The sequence below is a fragment of the Mya arenaria genome, chromosome 9, assembly GCF_026914265.1.
Source record: "Mya arenaria isolate MELC-2E11 chromosome 9, ASM2691426v1".
NCBI classification, from domain to species: Eukaryota; Metazoa; Mollusca; class Bivalvia; order Myida; family Myidae; genus Mya; species Mya arenaria.
The window spans coordinates 70757127-70778786 of record NC_069130.1 but is presented as its reverse complement, the minus strand read 5'-3'; the positions used below and the strand labels follow the sequence as shown (position 1 = coordinate 70778786).

Sequence of the window (21660 nt, the reverse complement as noted above, 5' to 3'; positions counted from 1 at the left end):
CTTTTGTTTATTGAAAAATCTGAGCATGTACATGCAAATTGTCTGATGGAAGAGCATTGCAACAATATCATCCAAACTCTCTAACACAAACTTCGCAAACGTCACTTCCACAGCCTCCATCACGTTTTCGTTGAATTCAAAACCAACATATGTTTCAAGCTTATTTGTAGGGATTCAACAATTCATCGAAGCTCTTTCTTTGAATTCAACACCAACATATGTCTATAGCTTATTTGTCGGGATTTAACTATGTCTCTAAGCTTTTTGGTGAACTCAACATCGAGTTACTCAATACCTCTACAACAGAAGTAAAGCATTCTTCAAATACATATAGAATTCAATGTAGACCGATGCTCAAATATTTGGTTGAAGTCAGCTTCTGATCAGTAATTTCTCAAACGTAACTTTGTCGTAAAATCTAAGTTCGGGGGCTCGACGTTAAATCTGGAGCAGAAAAAATCCCTAAAAATAACTGAAATAACCCCTAACTGAATAACTGGTATACCACAAATATAACAAGAGCGCCAACTATCGCAAAATACGCCAGTCCTACTTTTACGACACAAAGTTTGGTGTAAATTGGTTGTACATTAAGTCATTTTAGAGAGAGGATACTGTTAGTAAAGTTTTTTTGCCAATTCAATTGTCAAACCTTTCGAGCGACGGAAGTAATTCTGCCCATACACATTCTGACCAAACTTGGTGATTATTGGACTAAAGCTTTGTCATTTATTAATCGGACAATACAGATTCCAGGCAATTTCTATAATGAAAGGGAGATAACTCTTGAGAGACTAAAGAGACATGGCTGGTTAACAAAACATGTTTTAATCAAACTTGGTGATGACTGGACAAATGCTTCCTAAGTTATTGATCGGACAAGGCCAATGTATGGTAATTTCTTTAATTGACTCTAGAATTACTATAGTGATATAACTGGTTATCAAATTCGCCGAGTAGTAGGCCGATAAACATTCTGAAGAAATTATGGGTATGCTTGGACAAGACCGATTATAAGTCATTTCTTTAACTAAAGGGCGATAACTCTCGAGTAATTAAGTGAAATGGTTTGTTATCCAACATGTCCGAGATATTATGTCCATGCACATTCTGAATCAATTTGGTGATGATTAGACAGAGAATTCTAAAGTGAATAATCGGACAAGACCGATTATAGGTATTTTTTATAATTAAAGAGCGATAACTCTAGAGTGACTTCAGCGATATGGTTTGTTATTAAACTTTTCCGTGATATTATGCTCATACACATTCTGGCAATAATTGGTGGTGATTGGGCAAGGGCTTTTAAAGGTACTGATCGGAAAACACACTCAACACCGATATAATCCTCCGCCCGTACGCCGCTGGTGAAACTATAATACTTCCCGGTCTATATCATATAGGGCATATAAAACACTGGGTGTAAATGTGTTTTAATGTTGGACGGACCAATGTTTGAATGTATTTCCTTCACATACATCGTCATGTAAATCTACCACACATGACATTTCTTCTCTGGATTCATATAACTGCCTCTTGGACAATTGAACACTTCGGAAAACTCCTTAGAGTTTTGCAAGGAACCTATAATCCTGAAACGAAAATAACAAATTAACAGATTTATTTTCTACTATATAATTCAACGTTCATAATAATACATCATGTATCATAAGCTATTTAACACACAGGGTATGAGAATGTCAGTCCCGGCATTATTAAGACTGTTCATTTACAGCAATTATGGGGACAACCACATCTCCTTGTAGCGACAATAGCAATGTACTGTTGTGCGTCTATAAATGTTACACCACCATACCTGAACCTTCCTGGGCTGTGGGAATCAGTTAGGATCTGGTCTCTCTCTCGCTTCGCTGTGGTCACTCCACACCAACCCTGCCATTGTAAAATGCGACATGTAACAGTGAGTTTACATTTTTACAATACCTTATTTTAAAGTTGAAGATTCATGTCCGTACTTTAAGGTGCCAAGACTGCAACATGTTGTTTTTTCATTATCAAAAACTTACTTATTACTTATTATAATCATTTGTGTCAAAATTATATGCAATCCATAACAGGGAGCATTTACTTTAGCTTATATAATTACTACGTAAATTCCTTGCGTAACCTTAATTATAGGTATCTTCACCATGATTCAAAATAAAATGTAACGATATATCTTAAAATTTAATAATCAACAAAGAACATACGATAGGCTGATACACACAACTACAACTGAATGGAATAACTGGGCAGATACACAACTACAACTGAATGGAATAACTGGGCTGATACACAACTACAACTGAATGGAATAACTGGGCTGATACACAACTACAACTGAATGGAATAACTGGGCTGATACACAACTACAACTGAATGGAATAACTGGGCTGATACACAACTACAACTGAATGGAATAACTGGGCCCATAATTATACACTAACGGTTTGACTCTTCAGACTCAGAAAGCAAAATCTTTAAGGTTACAGAATGCCTTCAATATATTGTTTTTCCTTCAAATATATGTTGTAAGCAACTGTAAATAAGTTATTAATAACATATTCAATGACTTTCCCCATCAATAGTCTTCTCATAGGATTTTTTACAATGAAATACATATTTCGGTTTTAAGACGTCAGTGGATATGAACCCTAATTTCATATTTACTAACGTCTTAAGTCTGAGTTTGAGACTCGGACACTCAAATCAAAATTCCTAATGTTACAAATTATCTTTAATTTAAATAGTCTCAACAAATGGTTTCGAACTAGTCATGTGTAACATATATAGTAAAGGGAAAATCACTATTGCTCTTCCAAATAGAACCAAGTTGTAATGTGCTTGTTTCAATCTTGATTCTCAAGCGCAGACGGCATTGAATATGGCTTCTTAGTGATATTTTTTACCTGAGAAAGTTTTCGATTTTTAACAACGATTATTTCCAATATTCTATATTTTCATCAATTCTATTTATTTGCCTCCATTGTTTTTCCTTTTCATTCGTATTTTCCTAGTTTAGGTGTAAAGTTATTTTCTTTTTCTTTCAATTCCACTTAAAGAAGTTGCTCACTCACTTGAAGCTTTCTATAAGATGCTTAATGAATGTAAAGTTGTAAAAAGAACGATTACCTGTGCAAAATTAATGAAGAACAATTGTTCGTGTGAGTAGTCAAGCCCAGGAAGACCCTGCTCATTAACTTTACTCCGTCCTTTCCAAGTTCGGTATGCCTAAATGGAGAAAATTAAATAAGTACTCCTATTAAAAGTATGTACATAAATGCCATCTTTGTCCACATTTACTAATTCATTTACCGATTAAGTTCTTTCCTCTTCAACAATGTTCAAATTCCAATTGACAAGTGACAACCAGTTTCAGTCAGTGTTCAAATATCTTTTTTGTGGGGTTGACACGCCAGAAACAATACTAATATATCACGCTTATAGCAGACTAGGCTTCTCAAGCTAATTTGTTTTTCTTATCTCGGAGAGCATTGTTTTTCGTAAAATATGTAAAATGTCGTTTTTTCTTACCAATAACAAAATAAGCCAAAAGCAATAAAGTGTTAATTAACATACTGCAAACGTTAATTAAAACTCTTATACTTTACCTTCCAACTTTGTTGGAGACCGCCATTATCAGCTATGTTTTCTCCTTTAGTGTATTCACCATTTAGCTGAAAGTATTAGCATATAAGTATATGACATGTTACAGCCAATGTATAAAACTGATTAAATTCTTTGGTTTTGTTTAAAGATGCACTCTTACTTCAAAATAGAATTACAACAAATAATACAATTGTTTTAACATACCAAAGAGGATGAATAAATGTAAAAAAAAAACAATGGTTTTTATGAGGGATACCGAGTTTAATTTGAAAGAAAGGTGTAGAAAACACGGTATTTCTACCATATGAAATGATAGAAGATCAGAGTAAATCTTTTAAATTTAATATTTTTGTGTTTTCAGCTCTCATGGCCATGATCTTGATATTAGTAATTAATATTTTCCAAAAGTGCATTGTTTAGCAAGTAGTTGAAGGTTCATCACTCAATATTTATGTTTGTTATAGATGTGTTTGTATTGATTTTGAATAAGAGTTTCGCTTTAAGTTAGCCGAGATCAATATTTAACCAGTGTAACTATGGATCAATCAAATTTTGGGTAAAAATATTCAAAATATAAGCTTAGGATAACTTATCTGCTTGTATAAAATTGCCCGCCTTTACATCTATTTACTACGAGTGTTTTGTAATATATTTCTGTTGCCGTTTAGGCAAATATCACAGAGACATAACATGGCACAATATGGTCAAAGAAATGTTTTACGAACGTTACATTTATCTTCAATGACACCTTGCATGTGTCTTATTTCTCGAGATAGAGTAGATGAACTTATAATAGGTTACACCATAACTATGTAATTACTGTTCACATAAAACACGCGTTTTCTGTATTTGATTTCTTATAATATATCTACATACAACGTTAACCCTTCCACGTGTATTCTCTCCTAGTAGTTAATGAATAACTCGTCTTTATAATATGTAATTATGTAGGGTATCAAAGCATACGTTTCATACGCTAAAATAGAAGGAACAGGCATACGTTCATATTTGCATGTGGAGCCACATAGCTGTTGTACTGGTCTACAATACAGGAAGTCTTGTTGTTGAACCTCATGATGGCTTCTGGTTTCCACCAGTTCTGGAGATTACCATCTTTGTCGTACATTCGACCTGAGGAGGAGAAACAGGTCCACTATTCACAAATATGAGTTATCAACGGAAAATATGTTGCATGTGTTAACAAACTGTCAGTGTTTTTCAACTGTGTAAATGTATGTGTTTTTGATTGGTACTATTAGACGTCGTAAGTATGTGAAAACTGGTATTAAACGATATTACACGTGCACTGCAATCAATTACTCATGAAACATAATGTTGGCCCTATCTTATTCTGATACTTAAGCATAGCTTTTAGTTGTATCAAATAAGAATTTATTTTAGTTGATATTCAAAGCTTACATGACAACGGTTTCGGAGGGCACTTTCTTACGATTTGCACGATAATTAGGATCCACAAAAAACGTTCGAAAACATGCATTAATATAATGAAATAAACATAAATTATCAAATAAGATACATAGCGGATAAAGTACCAGCGTCGTCAAAGGCATGCGTGATTTCATGTCCGATCAGCCAGCCGATACTCCCGTAGTTCATCGACCTGCAGTATGAAGCAAAATGATGGACTATTACGAGTCCAATTAATCAAAATACTCTTTCATTTATACCTTTTTTAAAATAAGTCCAATTGCCACTCTTGCTATGATTCTTAAACGATATAAATGACATTTTAGTCATATACATGCAGTGTTTGTGTCTGTTTACCTTGGTTGATATTTACTGTAGTACGGCGGCTGCAGCATACCGGCTGGAAACGCTGAAAACAACATGTTTGTAGCTTTTGAAAATCGGAGAATCAGCTGTCATTTAGTCCACACTATATTATTTTAAACTATAACTTCCAGAAGTTGTCAGACATGTCCAAAATGTCAGCTTTATGGTTGAGGTGAAGACTAGAAAAGTCAAATTGAGGAGACTCAACTATTAAGACTAACAAACTGACGATAAAACAATATCCACATTCGAAGGTATTATTTAAGTAACCGCCATGCATGGTAAATAAACGACATCTTTTGTATGGCAACCATGGCATAAATAACAATAAATCTTTTCAAAACCAATTCGATTGAAAATTGACTCACTTATAACATTCGAGAGCGGTGAATAAAAAGCGTTGACGACTGCCGGGGGAATATCCCAACTGTAAAGAGAAGGTCATCCTAGTAAAAATCACAGCCCATAATATTGAAACCCCATTATCTTCTAATTAAACTAAACACGATACACACAACATGAAATAGATTAAGAGTAAAGAAGGTTCAATACCACACATGTGACTCGCTATTATGAGCAAGAATGTAAAATATTGTCAACCAAATTACTTCCGTAAATTTCAGCGAATCGTCATTGCATGTTTCCTGTACATACCCTTTCGGGTCCTTCTCATTTGGGGATCTCAGGGACTTGAGAGATTTCATCGCAACTACTTTCATTATCTCGACTGTGTTAGTGAAGTAATGTTTATCGTCAACAGTTACCTGTAAAGGATTACCTTGTACATTTGTCAAAGAGATTACATACCATTTCATAATTCTAAATATTAGTAACTTATGTGTTTAGCTTAATAATATAGTGATACCTACAGAGACAAGCCCAGTAGCTAAAATATGACGATCACCCTAACAAGAAGCACATGGTTCAAGATCAAGCACTGACAACAAGATATTTTTAAAATTAAAATTAAGAACGTCAGAAAAGTATTTAAGCTTATGTATGAAGTTTCGTTGAATTTAACTGAGCTTTGTCTTGTAACGAACCGTGTGTTACCTCTTCATAATACTTGTTAAGAGCTGTATCGTTCAAGATAAAGTCCGGAAAGCCGATCATTTCTTTTATGTGTTTTGCCTAAAATGAAAGAAAAATACACGTCTATTTGGAACAAGATCAAACAACACAGATGACTATCATGGTCAAGAGAGGAAAGAGATTGATATACTCAAATCCTCGATTTAATTATACGCATTAATTACGCTGGAATATATATGCCGATTCTACCTCAATGATCTTGACATTCATTTAAAACTTAATACCTATACAACCAAAGCTATAACATGTTTAAATAACATACTTTCTCTATAGCGACTTTCTTGGTTTCCGGGTCCATCCAATCAAGTTCATCCAGCCGTTCATTGAAAGCTTCTCGAATATCACTGATCATTTCAAGTGCCTTAAAATCAAAGAGGTTGACATTTGTAAACACATAATAACAAAAAAAAACAATAAACATAAACCTATATCAGGGTCACACATATAGACAAGAAGAAAGAAATACAGTCAGATGTGTATGTTCTGTCTTTATTTGACACAATATTTATATGAAAAACTACAGAAACAAGTCCAGTTATCGAAAGTTTAAACATAAACACCGTTTAATGGCACAGGGTCAACGCCAATGACATAGAACACAGGAACAAATACTCACAAACCAGAAACATGAAACAACAACAATACCAAACTCCACAAACAATACACTACATATGAAATGTATAAAACTAGAGGTGTTTATTTAATGAACCGAATCGGAATTCAAAGCTTTCAACCCCAGCAATACCATATGTTTTGCTTCGACATCGAATGTTTCCAGTACAAATAATCTCCCAACAGCCATCCCAAAGTCGTACATGGTGGACTGGGAGCACTGCTTCCATCGTGACTGTTTCATCTCGTTTCCATACTGCACCTACATAGAAACAAACAGCGTTGTTATATCATTCCATATCATGTGAAATATGATTTGTAAATGCTTCCATCTTTCTTTTATATTGAATGAAAAATATAAATAATGATGATGATGACGATTTATATAAGTGATATAGAATCACTTACGATTATGACAGATTAACTGGAAATGTTCAAATGTTCAATTGATTTAACATTTAATTCAATGAAGAATAATTATCGAAGGTATACATTATAAAACTTGCGTAACTTGCCTTTCTCAATGTCTGGGATTCATCTAAAAATCGTTTCGGCAGCCTGCTAACAAGCCTAGATACATAGGACCACATTATGTAGTTCTTTATTGTCCTGAAATTATACACGGTGTGTATATCAATTCTCATTAAGTTGCAAATCAAAATTTGATGTTTTACTACATTTTTTTAATTATTCAAAAGATTTATAACTTCCGCAAGTCGTACCTATTTCTATGTTTCTTGAGTATTTTGAACACTTCCTTGTAATATTTCGGCGTCTCCATCACAATGTGTTCCTCCTCTGTAATGGTGATATTGTCTGTTGCAGTTTGGACCAACCGCTGTATCAATCTTGACCAGTCAAACTGGAAGTGTAAATAAACCCACTATTTTATTTGTTTCAACCAAGAAAAATAAATCTAGGGGGAATGATTTTTGCTTGACAGCGTAAATCATGCCTATCCAATATATTGGCCATAAAACGTTCAATCTAACTGATATATTTTATCAGCGTTATATTTTCTGAACGAAGGGCACTGAAACACTAGTGTTTATGTGAAAGATACGTGTCCGTATCTCAGACACCTTCAAGATGTTCATGCAGATATACAGGTTATGTGTTTCCACATGGTATTACGGTTAATATATATATTTCTAATATTTTTTGTAAAATCACTGTCAGTGCTGCATTAACCATTACCACGTCTAGTGTTGGAAACTGCCGTTCGAGTTCTGCAATTGTCATTTTGTTGTATCTATCATCCCGCTTTCTGCTTTCCTCTTTTGATAACGTTATCTGACAAACGTAAGGGATAAATCAAGCTGATAAATTGATTGTTCCCATGCTTTCAACGCATTGTATAACGAACATTGACGATAATATAAACCTAGTTTTAATTCAGAAATATGTATTTCCTATATATTATTAAAATGATATCGATTAAGAATATCTATTTATAACAAAAGGTATTGTAAAACATGTGATCTGGGGCATTATATTGATGGGCGAAAGTGAAAAGATCCTTAGTGACATTACATAAAGAAGCAGTTAGAAAGTTTTCGCGTTAACTCCTCGAATTAGACTCTGAACATCAATGCTTACATTAGCTAGATCAGAATCCAGGGCAAACACTTCTAGCGAATCTTCTCGCGCCGTCTTTTCGTCTGCTCCAAAATGAACCGCCATGTTTGTCATGTACGTCATAAACGCTTGTCTAACGTCTTCATGCTCATCTTTGAAAAAATAGTCCCTGCTGCCTAAATTCAAATACGGCTCTTGTACCTGCAAACACATATTCAACATGTTACGTTGTGTGCATTTTGGGTTTGAAAGCGGAAACGCATCTACAAAGTATTAAGTTATCAATCTGGGTTTGACTGAGACTTTTCAATGGCGGGAATGTCAGTTCAACACTTTCAACTCCACCCTAGACACTCGAGTTTAAGCAAGGGTTGCTCATTACACAAGCGAATTAACTACCCAGTTTCTGATGTACTGGGACTGTGCATCGCTATATAAAGGGTTTTACTGGCAGTTCAAAACTGAAGACAGCACGTACCATAAGTATTTTCTTTCCACTGTCTTTTTCGTCCGTCCCCACATATATTTTTATAATCGGTGACCCACCTAGGGTCCTTAAACGAATTAAATCGTCCTCAAAATTGAACAAGGATTCGTTCCAATTTCCTCCTGCATTTGAACCAAGCGTCGGCCATCCACCAAGCTCATTTGTTAGAATGTCGGCTAGCTCAGAAGCATTCATTAACTCGATATGGGCTGCATAACAAAATATATTAAGCGTTAATTAACTGTTGGTATTAAATTAATATGGATTTGATTTCAATGGATAAAACCTAAATTGTACTGTGTTCAACAACTCTCGTTCCACATTATTACAAAGGTAGCGTCAAAGATATCATCCTTATAGTCCATAAGATGAAGCAACTACTGGGATTTTTAATCACTTATCCAAGAAGCGATATCACACCGTAGTGTTGAAAATCTCTCCCAGGCTTCTTATACGAAACTCCAACGCCAACCCCACCCCCTCGGATTCTTTGTATAAGCAAGAAGACGAAGATTTGATCTTATTTGTGTGTTAATGTTTTAGTACAGTTTAGACCTTTTATTCCTGGTATAACGTTTGCATATTCTACAATACTGATTAATGTGATTGTATTATTTTGTCATTATATCATGAAATAGTTTTTAGATTAAGTTTTATCATTGCTTACTTTTACATACATTTTTGTATACATATTAAATTTATTTGTATAGTGTTACACTATGAACCAATATTCCGCCTGCTATAGACCAGTTCACTCATACAACAAGCTGATCTTACTCTCGTTCATGCATGCCTGGTAATAGTCCCTGGCCTTCTTCACTGCCTCAACATGCGCCTCCTTGTCGCCCTCAAGCAAGTCTGAAATACATTTTAAGAACTCCATTAAAGGATAATCATTTATAATGTACTAATAATTCGTCAAGATAGTATTTATCCTCGCCCATGACTGTTTATGTATCTACTTGTCTATACCTCGCCCATGACTGTTTATGTATCTACTTGTCTATACCTCGCCCATGACTGTTTATGTATCTACTTGTCTATACCTCGCCCATGACTGTTTATGTATCTACTTGTCTATACCTCGCTCATGACTGTTTATGTATCTACTTGTCTATACCTCGCCCATGACTGTTTATGTATCTACTTGTCTATACCTCGCCCATGACTGTTTATGTATCTACTTGTCTATACCTCGCCCATGACTGTTTATGTATCTACTTGTCTATACCTCGCCCATGATTGTTTATGTATCTACTTGTCTATACCTCGCCCATGACTGTTTATGTATCTACTTGTCTATACCTCGCCCATGACTGTTTATGTATCTACTTGTCTATACCTCGCCCATGACTGTTTATGTATCTACTTGTCTATACCTCGCCCATGACTGTTTATGTATCTACTTGTCTATATCTCGCCCATGACTGTCTATGTATCTACTTGTCTATACCTCGCCCATGACGGTTTATGAATCTACTTGTCTATACGTTTTTGTAAGTTATTTGCAACAATGTTTTGTGCCCAGACCTGTTTCATATGCACCGACGTGCGTCACACGACTCAACGTGTTTGTATATGTCATATTAAAGTAGTAGTTAGAGGTGACCGAGATTTCCAGTTAAAAAAACTGAGTGAGCAACAAGGAAACCCGGATGCGACACCCGAACCTCATTTCGAATATAAACGTGTCAAGTGTATTAAGTACAAACTCTATAATGTCGAGGGCTAGGCAAATGAGCTACCGGTACACATTTTTAACGTGTTTTCGGTATCACGCGGTCGGGGATCTAACCCGCAGCGCGGGTCGACCCCCGCAGTCCCTTAGCGGACATTGAGCTATCGGGTCTATTGTGAGTTATCTTATTTTGACGCAATTTAATAGCATTCCTTGCAGCCGAAACGGTTCTGAAATCAAAGTGTTTAGCATTGTTGGCTAGCATTGCACAATGAAGATCTACAGCATATTCTCAAATAAAAACTTTGAGTAATCTATCCAGCGATTTAACTTACACTTCAGCGTTATCTTCACATTCTCTCGTACCACCCCATATGTATAGAGGTTGGACCTATCCTCTGGTACCACGTGCTTTTTCATCCAAGTGCCACATGCAAAATCGTAGAAGTTATCACATGGGTTCACGCTGTAATCTATCGCGTTAATTACCCGGGCGGCTGAAAATATAATCAGGTCGGATTTTTAAAACGTGTAAGATGCACCCATAGTGTCGTACTTTAACACGTCCTATAAAAAGTACAGTCGAAAAGTGGCTCAAACTCGATTGGCTCGATTTCCTCGTTGGCTCGAACTGGATGTAAAGGTCCAATTTCTTTATACTGATGGAGAGTTTTTCTACTTGTCTCAAACTCCCCGGACTCGGGTTATTTACGCCGGCGCTGTGAGTTAGAGCAAAGGGGGCATGAAAAATCACCTGAAAGGCATGTTAGCAAACACTATGCATTATATCAACTTTTAAATGTCAAACTCCACACACCAGTACAGGAACAGTATGGAAACGGCATTCTTTCACACAAGAAAGGCATTGCGGTGAATAAGCCCGTGCTGGAAATTTCCGCCTGACATCATGTCAGGAGAGTCACGCTTAGCTCGCGCCACTTTTCATTTCTTTAAGTATTTTGTTAAAAAAAGCAACAAATTATGACATATTAATACAGGGTAACAAAAATTGCAATTACAAAATGAACGTAATTTCATCTAAACTCGATCATGTATTTCCGGTCCGGATAGAAAAAACAAGCGGCCACGTTCCGTGGCCAGTTAATCTGCAATTACACCTTACCGGCTTCCGCACGTGGCTTCGGGTCAGATTTTTTTATCAGGACCAGAAACACATTAGATAGATATTTTTAGACCGCCAGATCTTTAAACATCAGTTTAAATGGTAGTCTATTTTCAAGAATCTCTTGATTTAAGTATGGATATCCACAAACTTACCTACATCTGTACATTCTTTTGTAAGGCAGATATCTGGAAGAAAAAAACGTATGTCATTAAAGTCTGCTAAATTGTAAGAATATTTCATATAAAAGTGCCTGTGAATATAGGATGTGTTGGCTTATTTAATAACTGCATGGGATTTGTTCCTTAGGTACGAAGTAGATATGACTACCTCAGGCACATATACCCGGATGGCCATATGCATAACTTGTTTTATCCTGTTTGATATTTTGAGCTCCCTTCTGTAGCTTTCACCTATTGCTTCATCACATGATAAGATCAGTTAGTTGAAAGAAAATGTCATTTATGTGATTCACTGGAAGATGAATATCATTTTGTTCTTGAATGTTAATTATATACTGATATAAGAAAAGCTTACATAGATAAATATTATTATGCAAGACCCAATATGCTTAAATTTATAGAATTATTCACCTCTCAAAATACTAATGTAAATAGAAAATTATCTATGTTTGTTTTCAAAGCTTTCGAGTTGAGAAATGCCTACTATAGTTATTACGGATAATATTGGTTATTCCTCTCGCTGTGTTTATGTTGGTCTATGGAACTGTGATTGTTAAACCAATTTGTAACTGTATGATTGGAAGATTGAGTGACCATTGACTATGTTACAAACATTAACGTATTTTATTGATTGTATACGCATGGGCGTATTGCCTATTGTATTCTGAAATAAACTCTAAACTCTATATGTTTCAATGATAAATGCTCATTGGCCTATACGCACAAAAAAGCTGAAATTACCCTTTTGAGTAGAGCTATAACTTTGTACCAGAAGCGCAGCTAACACTATCACAGCAATGGCGAAGGTAGCGAGGACCAGCGCTAACACCTTCTCCATGCATGTTCGCCTGTGTGTCGAGGACACAAATCTGAAGTAGACAACATAACACATATTGTTAAAAGGCGACGCTTCCAGTGAATTCTTGAAATGCTTACACGGTGCTTATGGGTATCATATTAAAATACATAATTATATTACATTTTTGTCTATCAGTACTATCCCCGTATATGAACATGTCATGACATATTTATGGCATAAGAATTTGTATAAGTATGGGCAAGTTCATCTTATGTTTTGACAAGAAACTACAAGCTTCATTATGCACTGTAAGTAATTACCCTGTTCCGTTCGCCATATGCGTTGACTTGTCACCACGCATCTCCGTCATTGGCTATCCAGTCAGTCAGAGTTGGGTCTATGGTGCATTTCATGTCAATCAATTTTCGTTTTGTAAAAGGAAGGCATATAAATAAAGACTAATTAACATTAAAAAGTAAAAAAAAATCTGAAAACTATTCAAATGATTATATTTAATCATAACAATCAAAAATAATAAATAAAGATAATAAAGATCAATCGGACGGACGAACGATCGAACGAACGAACGAACACAAACAAAACAATAATAAATAAAACAATAAATAAATAAATAAAACAATAAATAAAACAATAAATAAATAAATAAAGCAATAAATAAATAAATAAATAAATAAATAAATGAATGAATGAATGAATGAATGAATGAATGAATGAATGAATGAATGAATGAATCAAATAAATAAATAAATAAAAAAGTTCAACTTTTATGATTTTAGTTTTCGTATCAAGTATTATGAACTTATTAGTTAATGATTTCTTTAACAGAAACCAATAACTTACTGAACACAAACTTACCACAAATATTCTCTGAATTTCATAAGCCAATTTCCGAAAATCATATATAACCAAAAACACTTATTAGAATACTCTTTCTTTGTAAATGGTGGCTCTTAAAACCTCCACGACCGATTTCCCAAAATAATACGTCAAGGAAAAACAGTGAAAACAATTTATAAATGTTAGAATTGCACCTTATCCATTTAGTTTTGCAAGTTTCATCCAATTCCCTAAATTGTACTTTTTTTCAAAATGAGTTTGATAAATGGGATTCGAATAAAAAAAATCAGCCACGATACATATTTCAATTCCTTATCGTAGATTCTACGACGTTCGTCAATTTTTCTCGGAGTGAAAAGTATCTACTTAGACACGGTAAAGATGGTTTTATCTTGAACTTGACAGGGTTACATGTCTATCATGATAGCTAGTTGGTACGCAAATCCACATTGATTATTATTGAAAATCCAGGTGTCGGAATTGCATTTCAAAGAAAATAAATACCCTTCAAATGAGTTGGAACCGAAAAAATATTATTGCTGAAAATCGTGGTATAAAAGCGTAGTAACAGAAATTACAGACTGCCTTTATGAGGTGTTATTGAATTTTTTGTTGAAAAGGATTTATACAAATGTTAAAATGTTATAACATTATATTTTAAAGACCCTTGCGTAAATAGGACTACTTAAATGTATTGAATTAAAAAAAATCAAGCAGAGTGTTTGTAAGTATTTATCTTTTTAAAAACAAACATAATGTAAGGGTTTAAATGGAGATTTTGATAAATAGATGTAAGTGTTAGTTTAATGGTATTTTATCATTTAAAAAATACTTCACAAACAAGAGGTTCGGCATGTTTTACAACTTTGCTATGCAGATGAGCAATTTACTTCAAACGCATAAAATACAATAAAGTTCAACTATCACTTTTCCAAACAGCGAGAACTATACATTCAAACGTGTGTAATATATTAGTTGTTCATAAAGTTCTGAAAATTGATATTTTCCTCCTCTCAGTTATGTTGATATAAGCCTGACATTGACTTCCAAATGAAAGCATCAATCAAATATTTTTATGCGAGAAATAGAAACAGGTATCTCTGATATGTCTTAAAATGATAGATTGGCCACACGCAGATTCTGATTGGAATTAAATGACTTCTTTATTACCCAAACACACTATTCCATTAGTATTTTACATTTCTACTTAACCCGTATTCCAAATTTAAACCAATACTGGGAAATAATGTATTAACTACATCAGACACATTTATAATGTATTTTAAATGAAATGTTCTATCTGCCATGTTATGTTAAGTCGGTGGAAGTCAATTCGTGCGCAGCTGTTGAAACTCTCCTTTAGCAAGAAGGGAAACTGCTGTTGCCATTTTACTAGAAGAGAAATAAGAAGAAACTAACAAAGAACTACAAGATACTGCAGGGACAAACCCAGTAGCCTAACATGTGGCTACGATCACGTTTAAATTCACAGGGGTCCAAGCAAAACAAACACAACGTAAGAGAAACAGAGCAATAAAATAACAAGCAGTACAGGACTATATACACATAGGGATTACATCAAAGGTAATTGTTTGAGTAATTGCAATAATGATTCAAAGGCGTCGCATAAATATCATGACTAATTCAAACACCTATACCATACATGACAGAGTCGCTGAACACAAACAGGTTCTACGGATAGTACAGAAAGCTATAGAAGGGTATTGGAGCAATCCTAAATTTGTTATGTGGGCAACTGTTATGCTAGCTTCGTGAAAGTTCCTTCTTGTATCTTGGTTGGTTTAAGGTGACATTCAACGTTTGCCTATGCATAAATGTGCATGCTGATATTTTCTGAAATTTCTTGTCAGTCAGTTATAAATTTATTTATTTATGTTAGTTAATTATTCTTATTTTAGCTATTTTTTCTCTAAGTGGCTTTATAGCTTACTTCCTGACTAACTTTCTTTCCTTGCTTTGTTTTCCAATACTCAACATGATTGACGAATGTCATCAAGCATCATGACGAATACTGCATAGCCGAATATAGCAAGCATGATACAATACGTCATGGTACGAGTGTTTAATATTATTACACCAGGTTGCTCTGCGCTAATAGAGTGTGTGCATACCACGTAATAAATTATGTCATTTATGCTACGTCGGAAGGCATCATTTTGCTTAAAATGAAGACTTCAATCAAAGATAACTTTTCTTTTACTACACTATTTAAATTAAACAAAGGGCAGACTACGCGGCTTTAAGAGTCCAACCTTTGATTTATTACCGGAATTTGATAAAGTGATTAGTTTCATCAAACACTTCGACAAACCTGTTTCAAAAATATATTTGACAGTGCTCCCTCTGACGGCCGTTTTTTTGTAAAAGTTTGTCGAAGTGTTTTAAGAAATTAAACTCTCAATCAAACTCTGGTAAAAGATCGTAGGCGGGGCTCTGAAAGCGGCGTTGACTGCGCTATGTTTCATTTAAAATGATGAAGAAATAGTGAAGTAATCTTTGTTTAAAGCCTTCATTCGACGCAAAATGTTGCCTTCCGACGTAGCATTTATGACGCAATTTGTCACGTGGTATACACACACTCTAATAATGTCGGGTGATTCCGTAATTTTCTAAAAATAGATTTTAAATACGGGACGACAACGGGCTGCTTCATGCAAAGTTCAAGAGTTACGTCCGAGAGTTTCCGTGCGGATCAGTATTATCCTGGATGTACCAATTACCGGTGTATTAAGCAACTATCCAATGGAATTTTGGCCAGGTTGCATGCAAGCTTCTTTAAATTTCACTCATATTTAAGAGAAATCATTTTGCCATCAGTAACAATAAGTTTCGTATACCAGAGAACACAATTATTGATTTCTTGTCGCCTTTTGTTTACCGACCGTGGCCGCCATCTTGGATTTTTTAGTTACCAAATTCCGGTGGAATCATGGGAAATGTAGCTACTGCATTAAACTTCCAGTTAGTAAGCTAAAATTATTATGTCAGCAATGTTGGCAGGTCTGGGTATAGAATTATAATTTACCTTGCAGAAATAAAGTGCATATTAAACAAAATATTGCCAAAAAAAAAACTTGTTTTTTTTTTTGGAGGAGCATAGACCTCTTTACATTTATTAAATATAGCAATACAGTGCCATTCATGAGAATGTAGACAACTTAGTTAGATAAATAAGTATGGAAAAAAGTTAACAATAAATAAATTATGCTTATATTTTCCCCATTTTTACCAAAACAATGTTATTTTAGCCCTATCAAAGGATCCCACCACCATTTCTGGAGTTCAATATTGGTATCTTTATTCAACATTAAAAAGTCAGAAGTTTAGTCAAGTAGCAGTGCTCCCAAAAAGCACATGCTCAGAGATGACGTAATCAACAAGATGGATGCCAACTGTCAAAATTTGTTTGAGAATTATTCAAAATTTATTCATTCATTGTAACAGATATGAAAAGAAAAAGTTCAAAAAATATGTTTCCAATGAATTTTGATATAACAAATGTGTTTTTCACCCTTAGGAACTAAATATTTATTGAAAGTTTCATTTTGAGATATACAAAGAGATATTGTAAACAAAGAATACCGGAAGTGCTCTTCATGACCTAGATATTCGGACTTTTCGGATTACACCGGTACTAGGTAACCACCGGTATTTTGTACGTTGGGATACTTTCCGAACTGTTTTACATTCAGTGCTCTTCAGTCATTAGGGGAATGTGAAGTTTCTTAATAATTTGTATACTCCTAAAAAAGTACCATACTAGCAACTTAGATTAACAGATATCACAAATGTACAAGCCAGAAAGCCAGATGTAAATGTCTGAAAGCAAAATGTGCAAGTCAGAACGCAAGATGCAATTTTTGCTTCAATACCCTTCCATATAATGCAATGGAAACAAATTGGAGAAGCCTAGCCCACAACATGTCTCTGTTGTATAGTGTACTTTCATGTGTCTCTTTCATCGAAGAATGTTGGGAATACAGCCTAACAATGGTCAGAACATTCTTAGAATATCACTGAGGATTTAGGCACCATACCCATTAGTCTCTGCGCTCAAGATAAACGAACAGTAGTTTATCCGAAATATTCAAGCATTATAATGCATTACATAATATTTACCTCTCATTGGCTGCGGGAATCATACTGCCACCGACCGGAGTGAAGCACACATGTCTGTTGTTGAGATGGTTGACATTCTATAAAATTATATGAGACATATAATCCTTTTCCAGTTTGAAATATTTTTGTATTACAAATATACTGATAACTATACAAATAAAATAGCAATATAACAGTCTGATCCTATAATCATAAATGAACAGATATGATATTTAAGAATTAAGCCCTATACGGAAATGTGCTAAAACATTAGAGATAGGATCAGTAACGACGATGACCTATTTTAGTTTAATCGTTTCAATTGCTTATTGATACGTATCAACATCCAATGGTGTGTCCTTAATCGGTATACGAGCGTATGTCGCTATAAATGTGTGTACACCTACGTGAAATGTGCGTACATGCCACGGGAGATTTCTGGAAAACAGACAAAACTTACGCAAACTGTATTTAATGTAAGCCACATACACTTGACCAGTTTAAGTATTTCCGGAATAGTTTATTGTAAATACTACGGATTACATATATAAAGTTACACTAGCAAAGTTGTGTTACTTTCTTACAATGCACAGAGGCGCAAACAAACTCCCTCAAGCTTCAGGGTGAATCAAGCTGATGATCTACCGGTGTACTTCACGGTTATATTCATGCAATTTCATGCAATTTCCACAAATTTAAAAGACACGCGGAGCTGAACAGCTATAATATTATAAATTGAAAGCATAATGTGTTTAATAAAGTTTGACTTTTAAAACATTACAAACATACCACTGTTGCATGATGTATGTGGACTTTTATAGTACACCCGTCTGAAACATGCTTTGTAACAAGCTCAGTGGACTCGTTAGTATGTCTTCTACACAATTAAACTACCAATGAAATACCTAAAATGGGACTTTGTTTGTTTATCTGGATGTTTTGAAATACGATTATTATTTTTTTTGAAAACAGAGTATGTGCAATTGAATGAATGCTACGTTGTTGCCGCGTTGCCAAATGATTGAAAATTTAAAAAACAACAACACCTAAGTATTGAACATGTCGCTGTCGGATATGTCCATGTGATTTCAGAGCATGCTTCCGTTCGTTGATATACAGCTATGTCAAAGCGTGTACACGGGTAGGAAGCTTGAATAATGGTTAACGTGCATATCCCAATAAATTGCTGTCTTATCTTGGTACAATAAAGCGTCAGAATACAGATTCTTAAGTCGAGTATAAGTAGTTTGGAAAATAACTGTGCTTTGCAAAGAGCAAATAGCATCATTTGCATGAATAGGAGCTAGAAGAAATTATGCTCAGTGAAGTTAGAAATCAGAAGTTAAGACATTTGAAATAAGAAGTAAGAAATCTAAAATTAGGTAAGAAAGTTACACATCAGAAGAAAAGAAATCATCAGAAAAAAATGAAAGTTTAATGCAATATTTAATATTCAATAATTCTGAAATATCCTTTGTGTAGTGGTAGAATCAAGCTTTAACCAAACACTCGAACACACAATGTCCTGCGTCTATTGGCCCACGTATCGACAATAACGATGACAATTGATCGCCGAATACCTGTAATAATGCAGACTTGAATTACATGGCTATACAAACAATGTCTTTGAACTTTCTGTTAGGTGGCGACTAGCAATGGCTGGGTTAAGATGGTATTCACATACTTGTAGACTCGAATGCACTTTCTGGTGCAGTCAACATTTACATCGACAGATTTTTCCGTCTTTGAAACGTTTAATCATAATAATTTAAAAGTGAACAATACTAATAAAATGTCCGTATGAGTTAAGTGCAATAAACACCTTTCAATGAACGTAATCAAACGGGTGTTAGAATGGAAACTGATACTGCTTTCTTGTTCTTTAATAAATATTAAAACAGCTGCAATAAAATTTCAACCTATTTGATACTTTAGTGTATTTGTAGAAAACTCAAGATTTCGACTTTGATTGTAGTTGTAGACTGCGCCTTTAACTCGCTCTAACATATTGTATACGTCCATTTCCCTATCTTATCTATATTGCAAATGACCCCTATGCCGTATGCCATTTAGTGTTGTACTTATATTACATTGGACATACAAGGAGGTGTAAACAAGTTCGTGGCAAACATTTTGACAATGAAGAGACACATACTTTCCGTGTTTATTATTTCTTTTCTATTTGTTTACAGCGTTGATGCCATGGAGATTGACGAAGGTGTGATAAAGGAACTTTTTGAGCGGTTAGAGGCTAAGGATTCCATCATAGCAGATCTTATCGAACGAGTTAAAAGCCTGGCAGAAACGAATGCGGAACGAATTGATGAAAAAGATTCCATCATAGAAGAGCTTGTTGAACGAGTTGGACGCCTGGAAGAAACCAATGCGAAACGTCTAGATGGTAAGCATTCCATATTAGAAGAACGTATCGAAGGTCTGGAAGAAACCAGAGCGAAACAAACCGTGATAAATGAGGACTCAGCACAAGGGCTCCAAGAGTTGACCGATTCTGTGCTGCAGAAGGACTACCAGAACTTTGCAGATACACAGCCCAAACCTGACAAACATGGAGGACAGAATCAAACGCCAAAAGAAACGGACAAAAGCTATGGCAAACATATGGAAGATACTAGTGGAATTGGTTCAAAAGACACACATGTGCCTATCGATGACTCTGTCATCTACAGACACAGACGACATGCAAATACAAGAGCAGTAGCCTTTTTCGCTACGCTTACAAATGACGTCCAACATCTTGGTGTTAATCAGAATATCGTCTTCAATAATGCCATAACCAACGTCGGAGGCGCTTATAACGCTCACCAAGGCGCCTTTATAGCACCAGTTAAAGGTATATACGTGTTTTCCGCCACCCTGCTTGCATCCAATCATGATGATGATCATTTAAAGTGGGTGAGAAATGGTCAAACACTCTGTTTTATATACGTTCACAGTGCAGGATATGATTCATCCGGAAGCTCCGTCGTTGTTGAACTGGGCGTAGGTGATGACATCTCGATTCAAAATAGAGATACTAACAACTCACTTGCGGGATCCCACTATACATTTTTCTCCGGCTTTCTCCTGAAAGAAACTGAGGCAGACGAACTGGTTGGATGAAAACAGACCCCAAACCACAATTAATAAGGAATAATCAAATCGTGCCTTGATCAGATTGATTTATATGACCTACATGCAATAAATCTACAACCTGACTGAAATATTCTGTATTCTTGTAAAGCTGAACCCCTGCAGTAGTATGCCCGTCGTACGTAGGAGAGAATGTTATCCGTCCGGCTGATTAAATGTAATATCACTTTCAATTGTATTTTAATTGAAGCTTTGATAAAAAGGCGGATGATGTACTGTAATGTAACTTAAAGAGCTCCCGATACAAACTTCTAATTGGTCGCCTACCATTCTTTCAAACACAATTTAAATAGCAAAACATTATTATTACAACACTTCTAACAGTCAATCAATATTTAGTATCGGCCTTGTCTATGTGGTTACAACATATCATTATTTGTGTTAGAGTTAAAAAAAAGAACATAGTCCACAGTTTTACTGTTTATTTCCTGGTCCTTTGGGGTAATTGGATATGTTTTATAGACTATAGTCTATAGTGTAAATAGAAAACGGTTTAAGCTGGGGATTGACAGTGTTGCACATATCATTCAATATGTCTTATTGACTCCTAGAAATAGGATTTCCCGTGAGCCGGTAAAA

General features: G+C 35.0%; 2 protein-coding genes across 3 annotated transcripts; one reads left to right on the top strand and one right to left on the bottom strand.

Annotated features, from left to right (window-relative positions):
* Nucleotides 1-18122, bottom strand: LOC128202812 (endothelin-converting enzyme 1-like). 2 transcript variants are annotated; one of them, XM_052903962.1, is made up of 23 exons: nucleotides 17953-18122; nucleotides 13275-13351; nucleotides 12897-13024; nucleotides 12129-12161; nucleotides 11186-11347; nucleotides 9950-10030; nucleotides 9164-9381; nucleotides 8707-8886; nucleotides 8305-8400; nucleotides 7830-7969; nucleotides 7623-7716; nucleotides 7241-7369; nucleotides 6758-6856; nucleotides 6457-6534; nucleotides 6058-6167; nucleotides 5772-5830; nucleotides 5395-5446; nucleotides 5163-5230; nucleotides 4610-4740; nucleotides 3612-3677; nucleotides 3133-3231; nucleotides 1817-1893; nucleotides 1-1592 (listed from the first exon to the last, which is right to left on the bottom strand). In XM_052903962.1, the coding sequence occupies exons 2-23, from the start codon at nucleotides 13322-13324 to the stop codon at nucleotides 1493-1495; spliced, it is 2250 nt and encodes a 749-aa protein (XP_052759922.1). In that variant the 5' UTR covers nucleotides 13325-13351; nucleotides 17953-18122; the 3' UTR covers nucleotides 1-1492. The 2 variants fall into 2 exon arrangements, with proteins under 2 accessions (XP_052759922.1, XP_052759923.1); XM_052903963.1 differs by lacking the exon at nucleotides 17953-18122 and adding an exon at nucleotides 13831-14096.
* A 1918-nt stretch (nucleotides 18123-20040) lies between these two features.
* Nucleotides 20041-21134, top strand: LOC128203745 (heavy metal-binding protein HIP-like). The gene has a single exon (XM_052905275.1). It carries the CDS (start codon nucleotides 20071-20073, stop codon nucleotides 21049-21051), a length of 981 nt encoding a protein of 326 aa, XP_052761235.1. The 5' UTR covers nucleotides 20041-20070; the 3' UTR covers nucleotides 21052-21134.
* Nucleotides 21135-21660: the final 526 nt, after the last annotated feature.